Here is a 14,109-nt window from a genome sequence, read left to right as displayed (position 1 = left end):
GTAGATCCACATGCTGTAGAAAAAACAGAGGCCATTTGATTTACAGTCAAAAATAATTACACACTTGATTTATGATGAACTGCTTGGTACACCTCACTAGTCGGAACAGCAGAAGCCTGTTGGATGAGTGGAGAAACTGGAGTAGCACGTGTGTGTGTGTGTGTATGTATGTGTGTGTATATATATATATATAGAGCGAGACAACACCGAGCCGTGCTCATCAGGGCGGTGCGTTCAAGTCTCGGGGGGGCCGATATCTTTTTGCTTTTCAAAGTATTGTACCCTAGGAGGTTGAATCTGAATTAACGGGCTGCTTGCTGTCTGTTTTTTAGGCTGAATGGCGTTACATGATATCTGTATTTTTTTACGAAGTGGGCTAAATGTTCAGTTGTAAGTCAGAGATGTGAGACGTCACCGACACATTTACTAAAACAGACGACCTCTCTTATGACATGGTTACGCTGCATTTGAGACAAATAATTGAGGTCCGCTGCAATTCAAAACATTTAATGATATTATGCCATTTTCAACAATTAGTTGTGTTGGATTACTCATCTTGAGTGTTGTTGTGTAATTAATGCTACCTCGTTAAACAGACCAGACCCACGTTGCGTCCCGTGGCAATTATGAACATCAGCCTCCGAGCTGCGGCGTTCATTCATATGCAAAGCGAAACCTACACTGTACATTTGCTACCGCTTGACAACTTCACTGCTAATTTCTCCTCTGATCTGAGCGCGTCCAGATCTGACATCAGCAAAAAAAAAAAAATCACTCCTCCGGGTCATCCAAAACTCCGCTGCAAGGACTTTGATTCGGACTAGGACCTAGGACTTGATTCCGACTTCCTCACACTGGCTACTTGTTGCTTTTAGAATCATTTTTAAGATATTATTAATTTCGTACAAAGCCCTGAGAGGCCTCGCCCCAAATCCCTTCTCACACCCTGAGATCCTTGTGGAATGACCCACCTGAGGGCTGCTACAAACTCCGTCTCATCTTTTAATTACCATTTAAAAATATATTGATATACCTTTATAAAAAAATTTTAAAAAAAAGCCCATATACCTGCCTGTGCTCTCTGTGCACTGAAGAGGATGTGAGAGTCCATAGCTCCTGAAAGACTCCCCTGTTGAGGAATGAAACATTGCTTTGTCACCACTGTAGGACAAGAGAGAAAATGAAGAGCCGGAGAGAAGCACTCCCTCCTGCTCTCCCTCCGTTATCTCGCAGCCGTAGAGTATGAAACAGCAGAGGCAGCCATGTGCTGGGAAATAATGATGAAGGGACCACAGTGGTACAGAAGACAGTGTATAATTACTCAGCCCTGGCAGTAAATTCTGACCCCTCAGGATTTCGGAAACCACCGTGGCCGGCCCATTCATGCAGATATGGCAGCTTTGGGGGCTGCAATAACTCGTGTTATGATGTAGGCACACTGTATTAATGTTCGCCGGAGAGACGCGGTGTAACTCGCTCTGTGTCTTTTTGGACCGGAGCGTTATTGAGCGCCGTGCGCTGATGTTTGAGCCAATGAGGCGTAAGCGTCTTACCGGGGTTTCTCCTCCGTCTCTTAGTGACTGTACGGCTCGTGGCAAAAGAACCATTACGCTCAAAGGGCAGAGCAATAACAACTTTTTGTCCGGGGGAAATCAATCCTAATGTAGACTGTATAATTGTCCACAGCTGTGTTTTTTACGTCCAGTTTAATGGTTTCATTTTGGGCCATTGCGTTGTCTTTTAATAGTCTTTTCTCCCAGTGTCCCGCAGCAGGTGGATGTTGGGATGAGGAGAGGATGATTTTTAAGCGGTAGATGGCAGTGGGCAGCTGGCCTCAGTTTACCCTCACTACAGGATTTTTCAGTCGAGAGTCTCACAGTGGGGGGATTTAGTAGAGAGTGTAGCTCCAAAAATGGGCCGGCCTTTCTGAACACTACAGCCTCTGAGCTGTGTTCCTTCACGTCCATAGCAAAGGATATCTCGAGGGCTACCACAAGTACATCATCAGGAGTTTTACTTGTATGTTAATTGCCTTCCTCATTACACCTCGTCAATAGCTGGACGAGAAACTTCAGAGCAGACCTGTGCCGTTCCTTTTTCGTTCAATAGAGATCTCAACATGCGATGATTAGGCCTGTAATCATTGTTTGTTGTTGGTGTTTGTGTTTGCGATATCCAAATGATTAGCCGCCCATTATGACGGCAAAGCTCTTTGTGCTCCAGTAATTACTCCCCGTCTCTGAGATCCAGCGCTGCCTGCTGTTTCCGCCTCGGCTCTCGCCGTGCCTTCCCTATTTTTGGTCGACGGTAACAGTGGGGTTTTGATAAAAGAGAAGCCTTTGCCCCAGTGGACTCCTTGGCTAAATGTGGAATTGGCATGCCTTTCATCCATTGCCTTTGATTCACTCGCTGCAGTTCGAGATTCAGTGACTCTGTGCTTTTGGGAAACGTCCCATTTTAATTTTAGTTTTTTAACTCCACGCCGTACCATTTGAAATGGACTCGAAGTACAAATCTTTAGATGCTCTAGAATCACTCTCGTTCCGGAGACGTTTAACACCGTTCTAAATCCGGCGCTGCGTGTAGCTTGGCTTATTGACTCTGCAGCTTTTAACAAAGAGTTGAGGGAGGAGAGTTTGTGTCCCGGAGGACCGGCTGAACGAGAGAAGGTTAATTTCCCTTTAACACTCACAGTAGGTGCCTTTTTAAACAAAGTAAAAATTCACTGTCTGCCGGTCTTTCACGCGCCAATATTTATCATTTTATCAATAAGCAGTCGACGCATATTAATGTAGGTTCATCACCCCTTTCACTTTGACATACTGGTTTCACATTTGATCTGTTGTTATAGAAAACATTTATCGATTATTGCCACTTAAAGAGTCATGGCGTGCCGGCTGACTGAAACAGCATTTCAAGTCCAGGGACAGAAATCATAGACTTAATTTCTTGTATTGCCTTTGGCTCTTCGCTGTTCATTTTTTAGCAAAGCGTGCAGTTGAACATATTTGATCGGGTCTCTGCTCACGGGTATTTTCCTTGTTGAGAGATCTGGATGCCTGCTTGAATTTAATTCTATCCATTTTTCATAATAACGTTAAACCATCAATTAATTCAACACTGAAAATCGACCAGGTACCTCAATTTTGAAAGGGCTCATGTAAATATATATCAATGATTTTTTTTTTTACCCTTTTTTTTTTTTAGAGCTGCTCCTCTTTGGTCTCTCAGTGATGAGCACCGGCTATTGACTCAGTAAAGCGAACTGATGTTCCACCATCTGTCCTTTTTATTCTTTTATTTTTAGACAATGATTACAGGTTTAATGGCATTTACAGTGCATAACCCCCCAGGTGCAATTTCTCTACATCGACATTATACAGCATGTGGTGAAATCTATATTACATTGATCCCATCATGTTGCAGCCACCCAGTGTGTCTCCATTGCAGTTAGTGACACTCATCTCTCTGCATGCTCTTAATCTGCAGCGCTAAGAACCAAGCTTCTAATTTTCCATCTGGCTGTCGCAGAAAACATCTGTTGCAATTGAAGTCCGCTCATCAGTTGTCAACCCAATATATTAATCAGACAGGATTTGTCCTTTGTATGCACATGGGTGGCTAGTGCAGGTCTTAAAACTGTAGTATTTTGACTCAAGTTCAAAATCTAAGACCCTGTGAAATGTTTATAGGTCGCAAATGAAATGCTTAAGCTCTATCGCTTAGTAAACAGCTGACATTTAGTTGTTTGTGTTTTGTTTACATGCTCAAAGCTCAGTCTCTGCATAGGTTGTCTTATATAATTAGTTCTTGTGGAGGATGTTTCAGTCCCTTTTTTGCTAAATCTCGCCTTTTACCGAGGAGAATACGAAGATGACCCAAATACGTTCCGTAAATTAGCAGGAGAAATCATTGTTGCAGGTGAGTTTGTTGCGAGTCTATTCTTGACCATCCGTTGGAGGGGGGATTCACGTGTGAATGCTTTGCGTGCCACTTCGTTTCCGTCTCGGTTCAGTTTGGGACGTTCTTGGGAGCTGGGAAGCTGAGCTTCGTGGGGAATTCATAATATCACAGCCCACACTAAGAGGAGCTTAATCTTTTAAGAGACGATCAGTTTGCTTTGAACTCTGACAGATTCAGCTGCATTTCTGCAAACATGCAGTGGAATATTAAGTGTGTGATAGGAGCTACTTGAAGACTGTTTAGCATCAGTCCAAACATCTCTTTCAGCGAGGTTGCAGTTTACATTTTGCACACTGTCGACTTAATCTCGCTGTACTCGTACACCCGTCTCGCCTAAGAATGCATTCTGCTCAGTAATTGCTGTGTGGTGTGAAGCCGATACTGGTTGGGGTTCAGATTTCTCATCCATCTTCTGTAATTACCAGTCAATACTAACCTAGCTCCAGTTGGTTAATTGTGTGCCACATGGCCACCTCTGTGTAGTGTTATCGAACACAAAAAGCACAGCGGCCTAATGGTTCTGTCATTGATGGATTCCCCGCACATCTGCCTACAGTTTCTTTGCAAGTGCTGCTAATCTCGACCCCTGCCTATTACGGCTGACCCCCAGTCTGTTTGTCCAACCCTTGTAATTACAGCCTATTTTTAGGGTGCTTTTTAAAACGAACACATTTTTAAAGGTGATACATTTGAAATTCTGAGCAAATCTATTGTCTCAAGATTCTGCTGTTTTCACTGTGACGTTCATAAATTAGTTATCCCGCGATAAGTAGAACAGTGTCATTCCTCTACAGCAGGGATTCCCAAAGTGTGGTGGGTGCGCGAGAGGAAATATGTAATGGTGGTCTAATGGTGTAATAATATTAAATATAATTTAAATTTTTTTATTTTAATTTAAAAAGTGGGATTTTTCACAAAATAAAAACATGAATTATAAAAATTCCCTTTGTAAGATTTAAAATTAAAAATGTACAATTTAATGAATGCACTTCAGCTCCTTCCGCCAGTCTTGCCGCCAGACGTACACACTAGCCAGCCTAGCTTGTGCAGCTAACGTCAGCTAACAGCGAACTTCATTCATTCAGCAACATTCATTTAAATATGCTAAACTGGCTGAAATCGGGGAAAGTGTCAGGTGGGACATCTGAAGCTATCAGTTGTAAAAGAGGAGAGGGACACAGACAGAGAGAGAGAGAGAGAGAGAGAGAGAGAGGAATCGGAGGCGAGAGAAACGGAGAGGTGCGTTGGGGAGAGACCGGGAGAAGAAATCGAGCAGGAGTCAGAGGAAGATGAGACGGAGGAGACCGAAAAGGAGGAAGGGATAGCACAGACAAATCGGGAGCACATAGGCCCATCGAGTCAAGGTGAAAAAAGAGGAAACGAGAGTGAGCATCAGACTGGGGAAAAAAAAGAGGAAATATGATGAAAAGTATTTGGGTCTGGGCTTCACTTGGATTGGCAATGCAGATTGCCCAAAGCCACAGTGCGTGGTGTGCAGTGAGGTTCTGGCTAACAGCTGTCTGAAGCCCTCTTATTTACGTCGCCACCTGTACAACAAGCATGCCAGTGCAAGTCAAAAGCCCCTTACATATTTTAAATCGAAATTGGAGGAGTTACAAAACAGCCCAAAACAACTGCAGTCTAATTCATGTGTTGGGTCTATAAAAAACGCACTACGGGCTTCATATCTGGTCAGTTACAGAATAGCGAGAAAGGGGCTACCTCACACAATCGCCGAAGATGTGTGCTTGCCAGCTGCCAAAGAGATGGTGGAATGTATGATTGGGGAGAGAGAAGCAAAAAAGTTGGACATGATCTCGGTGTCCAACAACACTGTGTCGCGCCGCATCGATGCTTTGTCCGAAGACATCCTGGCTACGTTAGTCGGTCGCATGAAGAAGAGTGAGTTTTACTCTCTGCAAGTAGACAAGTCTACAGATGTGGCCAATCTGGCCAATCTTCTGGTGTACGTCCGTTACCTTTTCCAAGGCACGGTGCAGGAAGATTTTTTGTTCTGTCGGCCCCTTGCTACCCGAACAACAGGACAAGAAATCTTCAATTTAATTGACATCTGGACCAATGGGATCGACTGGACACGCTGCGTGGGAATCTGCACTGACAGGGCAAAATCGATGACGGGGAAGCACACAGGGCTTATAGCTCACATCAGGAAAGTCTGTCCATCCATTCTCTGGTTACATTGCAGTGTTCACAGGGAGGCCCTCGCAGCCAAAAGCATGCCAGCTGATCTACTTTCAGTCCTCTATGATGCTGTGAAACTGGTGAACTTCATTAAAGCGCGCCCACTAAATTCAAGACTGTTCACACTGTTATGCAATGAGATGGGCAGCGAACACAAAGCACTGCTGCTGCATACTGAAGTGCGTTGGTTGTCCCGCGGCAAGGTGTTGACAAGGCTTTTTGAACTGCGGCACGAACTTCAGCAGTTATTTGAGGACAACCCGTTACATTTGGCCTCCAATCTGCATGACGAGGACTTTCTGCAGAAGCTCTCCTATCTGGCCGACATCTTTTCTGTTCTGAATGAACTGAATTTAAGTCTGCAGGGAGTCGGTGTTACTTTGTTCAACACACAAGACAAGATGGAAGCTATGATCAAGAAGCTACGGTTCTGGACAAGCTGTGTGAGTGGGAATACGCTCCTGTGTTTCCCTACGCTTCAAGCGTTCTTGGAGGCAAACGACGTGATCATGGGTGAACATGTGAAAAGTCTCATAATTGAACACCTCAAACAACTTGCCGAGCAGCTACGGAAATACTTCCCACCTATGGACACATCTCAGACGTGGATTCGCAACCCATTTGAAGCTTCCCTCCCTGTCCCACAGCTGTCATTTCAGGAGCAGGAGCAGCTGATTGAGCTGTCATCTGATGGAGCGCTGCAGTTGCAGTTCAAACGAAAGCCACTTGTGGATTTTTGGTCCAAGGCAATGCCAGCATACCCAGTCCTGGCAAAGCAAGCCTTGAGGGTTTTGATGCCCTTTGCCACAACGTATCTGTGTGAGGCTGGTTTCTCTGCTCTGACAGCAGTGAAGACTAAATATCGGCAAAGACTGGATGCTGTTGAGAAAGATCTGAGGCTTAAACTGTCTTCAATTGCGCCAAACATCGGAGAGCTTTGTCCGAAGATGCAGGCCCACCCGTCGCATTAATATATGTAAGTATGTGGCCAAATATTATTGTTATTATTGCTACTAGGTTACTGGGAATACTCATCTCTCACTCTCTCCCCTCCCTCTCCCTCTCTCTTGCTGCAGGCTGAGCCACCTGCGCTGCATGTGAAAATCCTCAAATGGACTCCTCCTCTTTTATCTAAATCTGTTGCTGAGCCTATGCATGTGCCACTCTTTGTTCTTTATGTGGCTTACTGTGTTTAAGTAATTTCAAATTACACAGTAAATATGTATACTGTACTTTGCATGGTGTTGCCTGGTGGCAACTGTGGCATGGTGTTGCCTCTTGCTGTCTTACATAATTGTATTTGGTTTGGGGGGTGCGTGAACCCGGTCGGGATGTAGAATGGGGTGTGTGGCCTAAAAAGTTTGGGAACTGCTGCCCTACAGGCTGTAGAAATGTTCTGGTTGTAGGACCGGCTCAGCCTCATTGGACTCAGTTGACCGGGCACCTTCTTCTTCTTCATCATCGCATCGCGGAGAGCCGTTAGAATCCCGCCGAGCCACCGCTTTGTTTCGATCACTAATCTGTTTGTAGTCGTTTAGTTCAGAATGCAGGAGGCTGTGGAGTGTGAAGCCATTCTGTGTACCTTGAAGTTTCTTAATAGACCTCCGCTGCCCCGCGCCCTTCACTGGCAGCAGCAGGCCCACCTGATGCAGGAGAAATAAACACTCACTTTTCTCTTTCTCCAAAGTTTTGTACTCTTTCTTTTTAAAGTTTTGTCGCCTATTCTTTCTTTTTAATAGGAACCGAGTATGACTGTATTCCTTAGAAATACATCCATGGTTGTAATTAAATTCATATATCATGAATAATCTGAATTATCTAAGGTTATAAGTGAACATATTGTTATGATTAAATTTGTTATTTAACATCATTGACATTGACAAAACTGATATTTTTCATTCAAATGTTATTCTTTGTTTTAATTACCTCATCACTCCTGGCTGGTCAAAAGGAATGCAAGATTTAATTTTACAAGTGCAAAAAAATCAAGCAATTTTAAAGAATAGCGAGCCTAACAAATGACTATCTGAAATGTTTGCAACGTCACCCGTCCTGTCCAGCTCGTTGTGTTATGGGACCGCTGCTGCTACTACTGCATGCGTGATCACTGTGCACTCTTTGCCCCGTTTGGATGATTTATTATTCCGCGCCTCTCCTGTTCTACTTACAGCTTGTGTAAGCATCTTGTCTAGCTCGGCTAAGAAAATAGCCTAATTCCAGATCAATTGTTCTATTAGACCCACAAGGCATTCTCAGTCTGTGTCATTGTGACAGGTATCGCCAAGCTGTTCTCACATAGGTGTGAATAAGAGCCCGTGTGTCTGAAAAGATAATTAGGATGTCAATAGAAATGACTCCGCTCTCTATAAATCTGGTGTCAGGAAAATGTGGAGCTCAATGGCTAATTGGCCCTTCAAATAGCTCACACTGAGTATTTTACACTTGCAAGTAGCACGTTCTAAATCCGAAATTATTTTAAAAAGCACAAGCTTCTTCACGCATTTTCTATTGGGAGTAAAAGAGAGAGATTCATAGAAGAGCACCTGGGAAAAGGGAAGTCTTTATCAGGCTGTGGCCTGTTTCAGAAATGAATAACCCAAATTGTTTTATGTGGGAATCTTTATCTCGACTGTCAAAATGTGGTGCTGGAGCAAATAAACAAAGCTAGTTTATGGCTGTTCTGTCTACTGGGTATTCCCAGTTAAAGCTGGAGCACAGTAATGAGTATTGAAATTATTCCCCTCGGCAAGTCAATATTTATGCCATTATGTCTCGTTGCCTCGGGACGCAATGTCATTTTTCAATTTTCATTCATTAGTTCCAAAAGGCAATCTTTTAGCTCTTTGCGTATTGACACGATGATCTTGCACCCCACCACGGCACAAAAACACAAACCATCTGCGTGTGTTACCATTGCCAGCTGCTTCATTCAGAAAAGCTTAGATTAGATTGGCACTTTTTGTATCAATCCAACGCTAAGCACTGATCCAAATGCACATTTAATCAGTCCAGCATTTTAATTGGAATTCCAGTGTCGATATGTTTTTTTTTCTTTTCTCGCAAGGTTCTCAACACGTCCTACAGAGTAGTGCTGGGCATCGTTCAGAGAATTACGATGACGGTACCAATGTAGTACTTCATTCCATACCCGTCACGTGAACGGAAGCTGTGTGTCCACTGGCTAATGCGGATAACGGCATTTCCCAATCCAATGTGCTGCAGAAGCGTGGCACCCACCCTGTTGACACCTTGGATGTATCACGTACTGATATCCAAACCTACCACAGAGTGTCTTCTTTTTTGGCCGTGGTATGGTCTTTGGACAATGACCAACACGTTTCCTATGAAATTATTGTAACCAAACTAATTAACGGTAAAGACAGCCGCTGATGTTTCTGAAGAACAAAATGAAAACCTTCTTACATCTGTGTTTTGAGCATGCAGGAGAGTGTTTACTGTTGACATTTCTGTTGTGGAGTTATTTCCAAGAGCATTAGGGTTGTATGGCTCATCCTGGACCTCTTCATCTCAACAGATTAGCTCTGCACTTGAGATTCAATTGGAAGAATGCTCCCTGCACTGTCAGCAACTGTTCACACATTGAAATTAAAATATTTATTGTTTTTCTTGCCTGTTTGGGTTTCGTTAATGGCTGACCTGGCAATAATTAGCGGTGTGTATGGTATTTATATCCCAACGATGCTGTTCGTGTGCTTTTGCTGCTCCGGTCTCTGAAAACAACCGTCAGCTGAGACGGGGCCTCATTGAACCTGCTGCAGAAGGTGCCAGGCTAGTAATTAATTAAAGACAATATCTTATTTCAGATTTACTAAGTGACGTCTAGTACCATGTGCACAATATTGCCATCACACAGACACAGAATGCAATTACCTTACTGGGTCATTGAACCAGCTGCAACACGCACACACACACACACACCACCCTCGGATTGAAGTGATACGGCCGCTAGATATGCCGGGATGCCTCACCTTGTCGGATGATGGCAGGCGTGGAGGACACTCAACATTATTAAAGCTATTTGGCAGCTGTCGGTGTCCAGTGAGCCAGTTAGTGTGACAGGACAGGACGGGAAAGCATGCATTGTGACTTAAAAGTAACTATCGTGCAATTCTCGGGTAATCCAACCAGAAAATCCTATCGGGGACACCGTTAAAAGGTTAATGCCGTAGGGTGCAGATGGTTGTAATCCTGTTTTAAGTTATTGTAAAACAGTGAGTCAGGGGCTTCTCTTGGAGCTTAATCGGAGAAACACATTTACAGTCGCCGGTAGGGCTTCATCAGACGGTTCTGTAACTGGATGATGTTGGTTTATGTGATGTCCAAGTGAGGATCCGTCCCTCTGAAGGGTCCAAAAGCTGGATCCTGAATCTACAAGCTACCAGCCCTTTACAGCAACAACAGAGAAACAGAACTTCAACTGATCTTTAACCTGTCTCTGTCTTTCTTACTTTTTAATCTCTTGTATCAACTTTTTCCATCCTCCAGAAATTCCCATTTTATATTCTATATCTTTCAAAGTATCCTTAGCCTTGCCCTACTCGTGTCTCGTACCTCATTTTGTGATTAGTACAGACCACCAATTACCTCCACCGTCATCTATCAAGGACCCCTTCTTTCACGGAGAACCCTTTGCTCAGGCTTCCTGTGTTCAGCTCCTTGTCTTTCAAGACGGCTGCCTTCAAAAAATAAAATTCCACGTTATTCATTCAGAGCTTGACAGAGGAGGCTAATTAGTCTGGGTGGTGATTACACCCCTGGAACCAAAAGTCTATTTACGCATTCACCACATCACGGACCAGTGGGGGGAAATAAGGGCAACGATGCATCTGATGATGTAGTCGATACTGAATGAAGCATTACTGGCTCGTAAACAGCAAAGGAGCCCACTTAGTCATGCTGATGATGATGGCCCTATCTCAACAGGAAACTGGTAATCAGTGAAATGGACCTTGATTAAAATGAATTATGGCGCACGCATCTAGAGTGCACAATATGCCTCTCCTAATTTTCATTTTTGCTTTGAGATATTATCTGAGGGGTTGATCTAGGGCCCATTTTCCCCTTCATCCTCCCAGCTGTCAATTTAAACTTTTTTTTTTTTTTACCGTATTAGAGGTGTGTTGCTCATTCGCTGGTGGTCGGAGGTGCTGCAGCGGCATCACTCGTCGTCATGTGCTCCGTGGCCCGAGACCATATTGGCAGCTATGCATTAAATTGCTAATGTGCACGGCAGAGCTACATTATCCGCCCCATCAAAGTGACAAGGGCAGGGATAAAGCACTCCTCTCGGCTGTCCACGAGATCATTGGAAAATGGGTTTTATTTTTATTTATTTTTTGTCTTTTTTTACAATGCCTTCTTTGAATTTGCTCGTTTCCGCGTCGCTGGTTTGACAGCTGCAGAACAATCAGGCAAAACATCGCCGCTCAGTTCCACCTGCATTCAGAGTCCCACTGTGGTAGAGCTCTCTCTCTCTCTCATCTGGCTGCCTCTGCAGCTTTGTAACATTACGGGTCTTTGGCACACCTCAGTATGTATGTAAATAGTTTCACAGAATAGAAGGACATGTATTGTCTGGAGCATCATCTGACTTTTTAAAAGAACTGTTTGGTTGGCCGTTGCAAACTGTGTGCCGTAAAATGAGCTTCGGGAGGAAGATGCGATCACAAGATTGAATCTTCAGTTGTGAAAAATGTGAGTTATTCTTGGCAACACAAACCTGAGCTGAAAGTACAATGGAAGTGTATTCTCTTCTGTGTGACTCTTGCATTCCAGCCGGATGGTTTGTTTGCCATAGAGGCTGTACTGTGCTCAGATTCAGGGCCCTGGTCCTCTGGTTGTTTAGTGATATGATTACCCACGGAGCCCCAAGGATAAACACTCGCACCCGCTCCTCAATAGCTTCTCAAGATCACTTTAACAGGCACAATGACGGTTATACTTTATTTATTTGCTCTCTCATGTTTCTTTCATCCCAGGGAGAATATTGCACATCTAATTTACGATGACTTTGCTGCCTCTGACTCACTCATCTAATGAGTAACTGCTGTCATGGAGAATTGGATAAGTCGCTCAATTTGAAGATTGCGCTCCGTTCCTCGACAATTACTAGAACATCAAAATATCTTGGAAATGTGTGTTTTTCAGTGCAACCTGTCAAATGCGTCGACCCCCCCGTCTGCTTTATATGTACACATAAGACACCAGTATTAGATGATTTACATATCAAAAAAGGTTGCAAACTGATATCCATTAATCTGATAAAAAAAATACTTTCGCCTTAAGTAGCAACAGTAAATGTGCAAAAGAGAAAATCAGACTAGAATAACTAGCCTTTTAGGTATCACTTTAAGAAAAAGAAGTGAGGAAATGCTGTTGATCTGATTGGCGGTTGACCGGCCTGTGTTACTTGTGCTTTTATGAGCTATACCTCTTTTTGATCGAGTGTTCTGTGTTGTAATTTCTTCCTTGTATCTTTTCTGAATTGATGTGCTCATAGTTGCCTTGACCAAGTTTGTTTGTCTGTCTGGGTAGTAGGATGTCTCACAGACCTGTCGAGAGATTTCACTGAGATTTAGGTGACTATGAGGCCATAGGCCAATTGCTAACATTTTGGCACAGATATGGATTCATGTACAGACCCCGTCATTCGTTTTAACCCATTTGAAATGCTCGCATATGCATGAATAAAACATCTGATCATAGTTTGTGTTTGTGTTAAATGTGATGTGTCCGCCTAAGACCTTCCATTAGCTTTTGATTTGAAGATGTACGTAAATACAAATTCAAACCATTTTGAGGCTCCCCAGCCTTCAATTACCGAAAGCAAAACAGCCACGCATGCATGTCTGAAACAATTACGGTCGTTGATGCTAAATCACAAACATGGCTTTGCGTTGTTTTGTAGCCTTTTTGGCCCCTTGCTGTAACCTCACCATGTTTGCTGGCTGAAGATATTGTTCTACATGATCTATTCTGAATCAAAGAACCTCCCTTTGTGTGTGAAAGAGCTGATTATTCATGTCGGATGATCTGCTGTCCTCTCTGCTGTACGCCTCTTTTAGAGACCGCTAAGACAGGTAATTGTCCTTTCGCGAACCGCCCTGCCTCGCTATAGGGTCTGCATGTGTGAAGTGTCCAGCATAAGGTATATGGGCCTCTGAACGTGCCATAAAGAAGCCCACGTTAATGAGCTGTGCAGCAAAGGAGGTGCCTCTGAAAATGTACTGAAGGCTTGCTTCACTCTCTTTGGCAGCAGTCTTCTCAATGGTGTCAGCTCTTTCGTTCTGCTGCTTGACAGCGTTCCAACCCCCCCGGATTACCGCCGCCACGGTGCGAATCAAGGCCTGTTTTACGCCGATATTCCTTATATTTATTCTCTGGGTTTTTGTGTGTGTGTGTGTAGTTTTTTCTGTTTCCCTGCACCAGACCCATTTTACGCCTTTGTCACCTCAGCCAGCGGTTGCAGTTAGTTATCTGTGTGCAATAAGCAGGCTTTGTTCTTGAAAAAAAAATATGCCAGTAGGTGCGGCGCCCTTCATCTCTCCAGTTTTTTAACCGAAGCCTGACCCGAGAGACGTTGGCATCGACACAAAGGCACACACAGTGAATGGAGGCTTTATCGCCCCTATTCTAACAAGGCGAAGTCTCTGCAGCTTACCCATTCAGACCACCTTCAGGAAATAACTCTTTCTTTAAATGGAAAATTATGTTTCTTCTTTGTGTGTGCTTGTACTCAGCCATCCCTTTCTTTTCTTCTGTTGCTTCAGGTTCAATTACAGATCGACGCACCATCTCACCACAAATGGCTTCTACGAGTTCCTCAACTGGTTCGATGAGAGGGCCTGGTACCCCTTGGGCAGGATCGTTGGCGGCACGGTGAGTTTTTCCTCAAACCGACGTAGTCGAGCCAAACGTTTCATT

General features: G+C 43.8%; 1 protein-coding gene across 1 annotated transcript in view; it reads left to right on the top strand.

Annotated features, from left to right (window-relative positions):
• The window catches only part of LOC142964994 (dolichyl-diphosphooligosaccharide--protein glycosyltransferase subunit STT3B), a 70,332-nt gene that overhangs the window by 17,745 nt on the left and 38,478 nt on the right, over nt 1–14,109 (top strand). Inside the window, exon 2 of the mRNA XM_076105644.1 lies at nt 13,956–14,064. Within this exon, the coding sequence (XP_075961759.1) occupies nt 13,956–14,064 (109 nt within the window). The remainder of the gene's footprint in view (nt 1–13,955; nt 14,065–14,109) is intronic.

The sequence above is a fragment of the Anarhichas minor genome, unplaced genomic scaffold, assembly GCF_050575085.1.
Source record: "Anarhichas minor isolate MPS153535 unplaced genomic scaffold, ASM5057508v1 ptg000033l, whole genome shotgun sequence".
In the NCBI taxonomy this organism is placed as follows: domain Eukaryota; kingdom Metazoa; phylum Chordata; class Actinopteri; order Perciformes; family Anarhichadidae; genus Anarhichas; species Anarhichas minor.
Note: the sequence above shows the minus strand (reverse complement) of the source record. Positions and strands in the feature narration are given on the sequence as shown.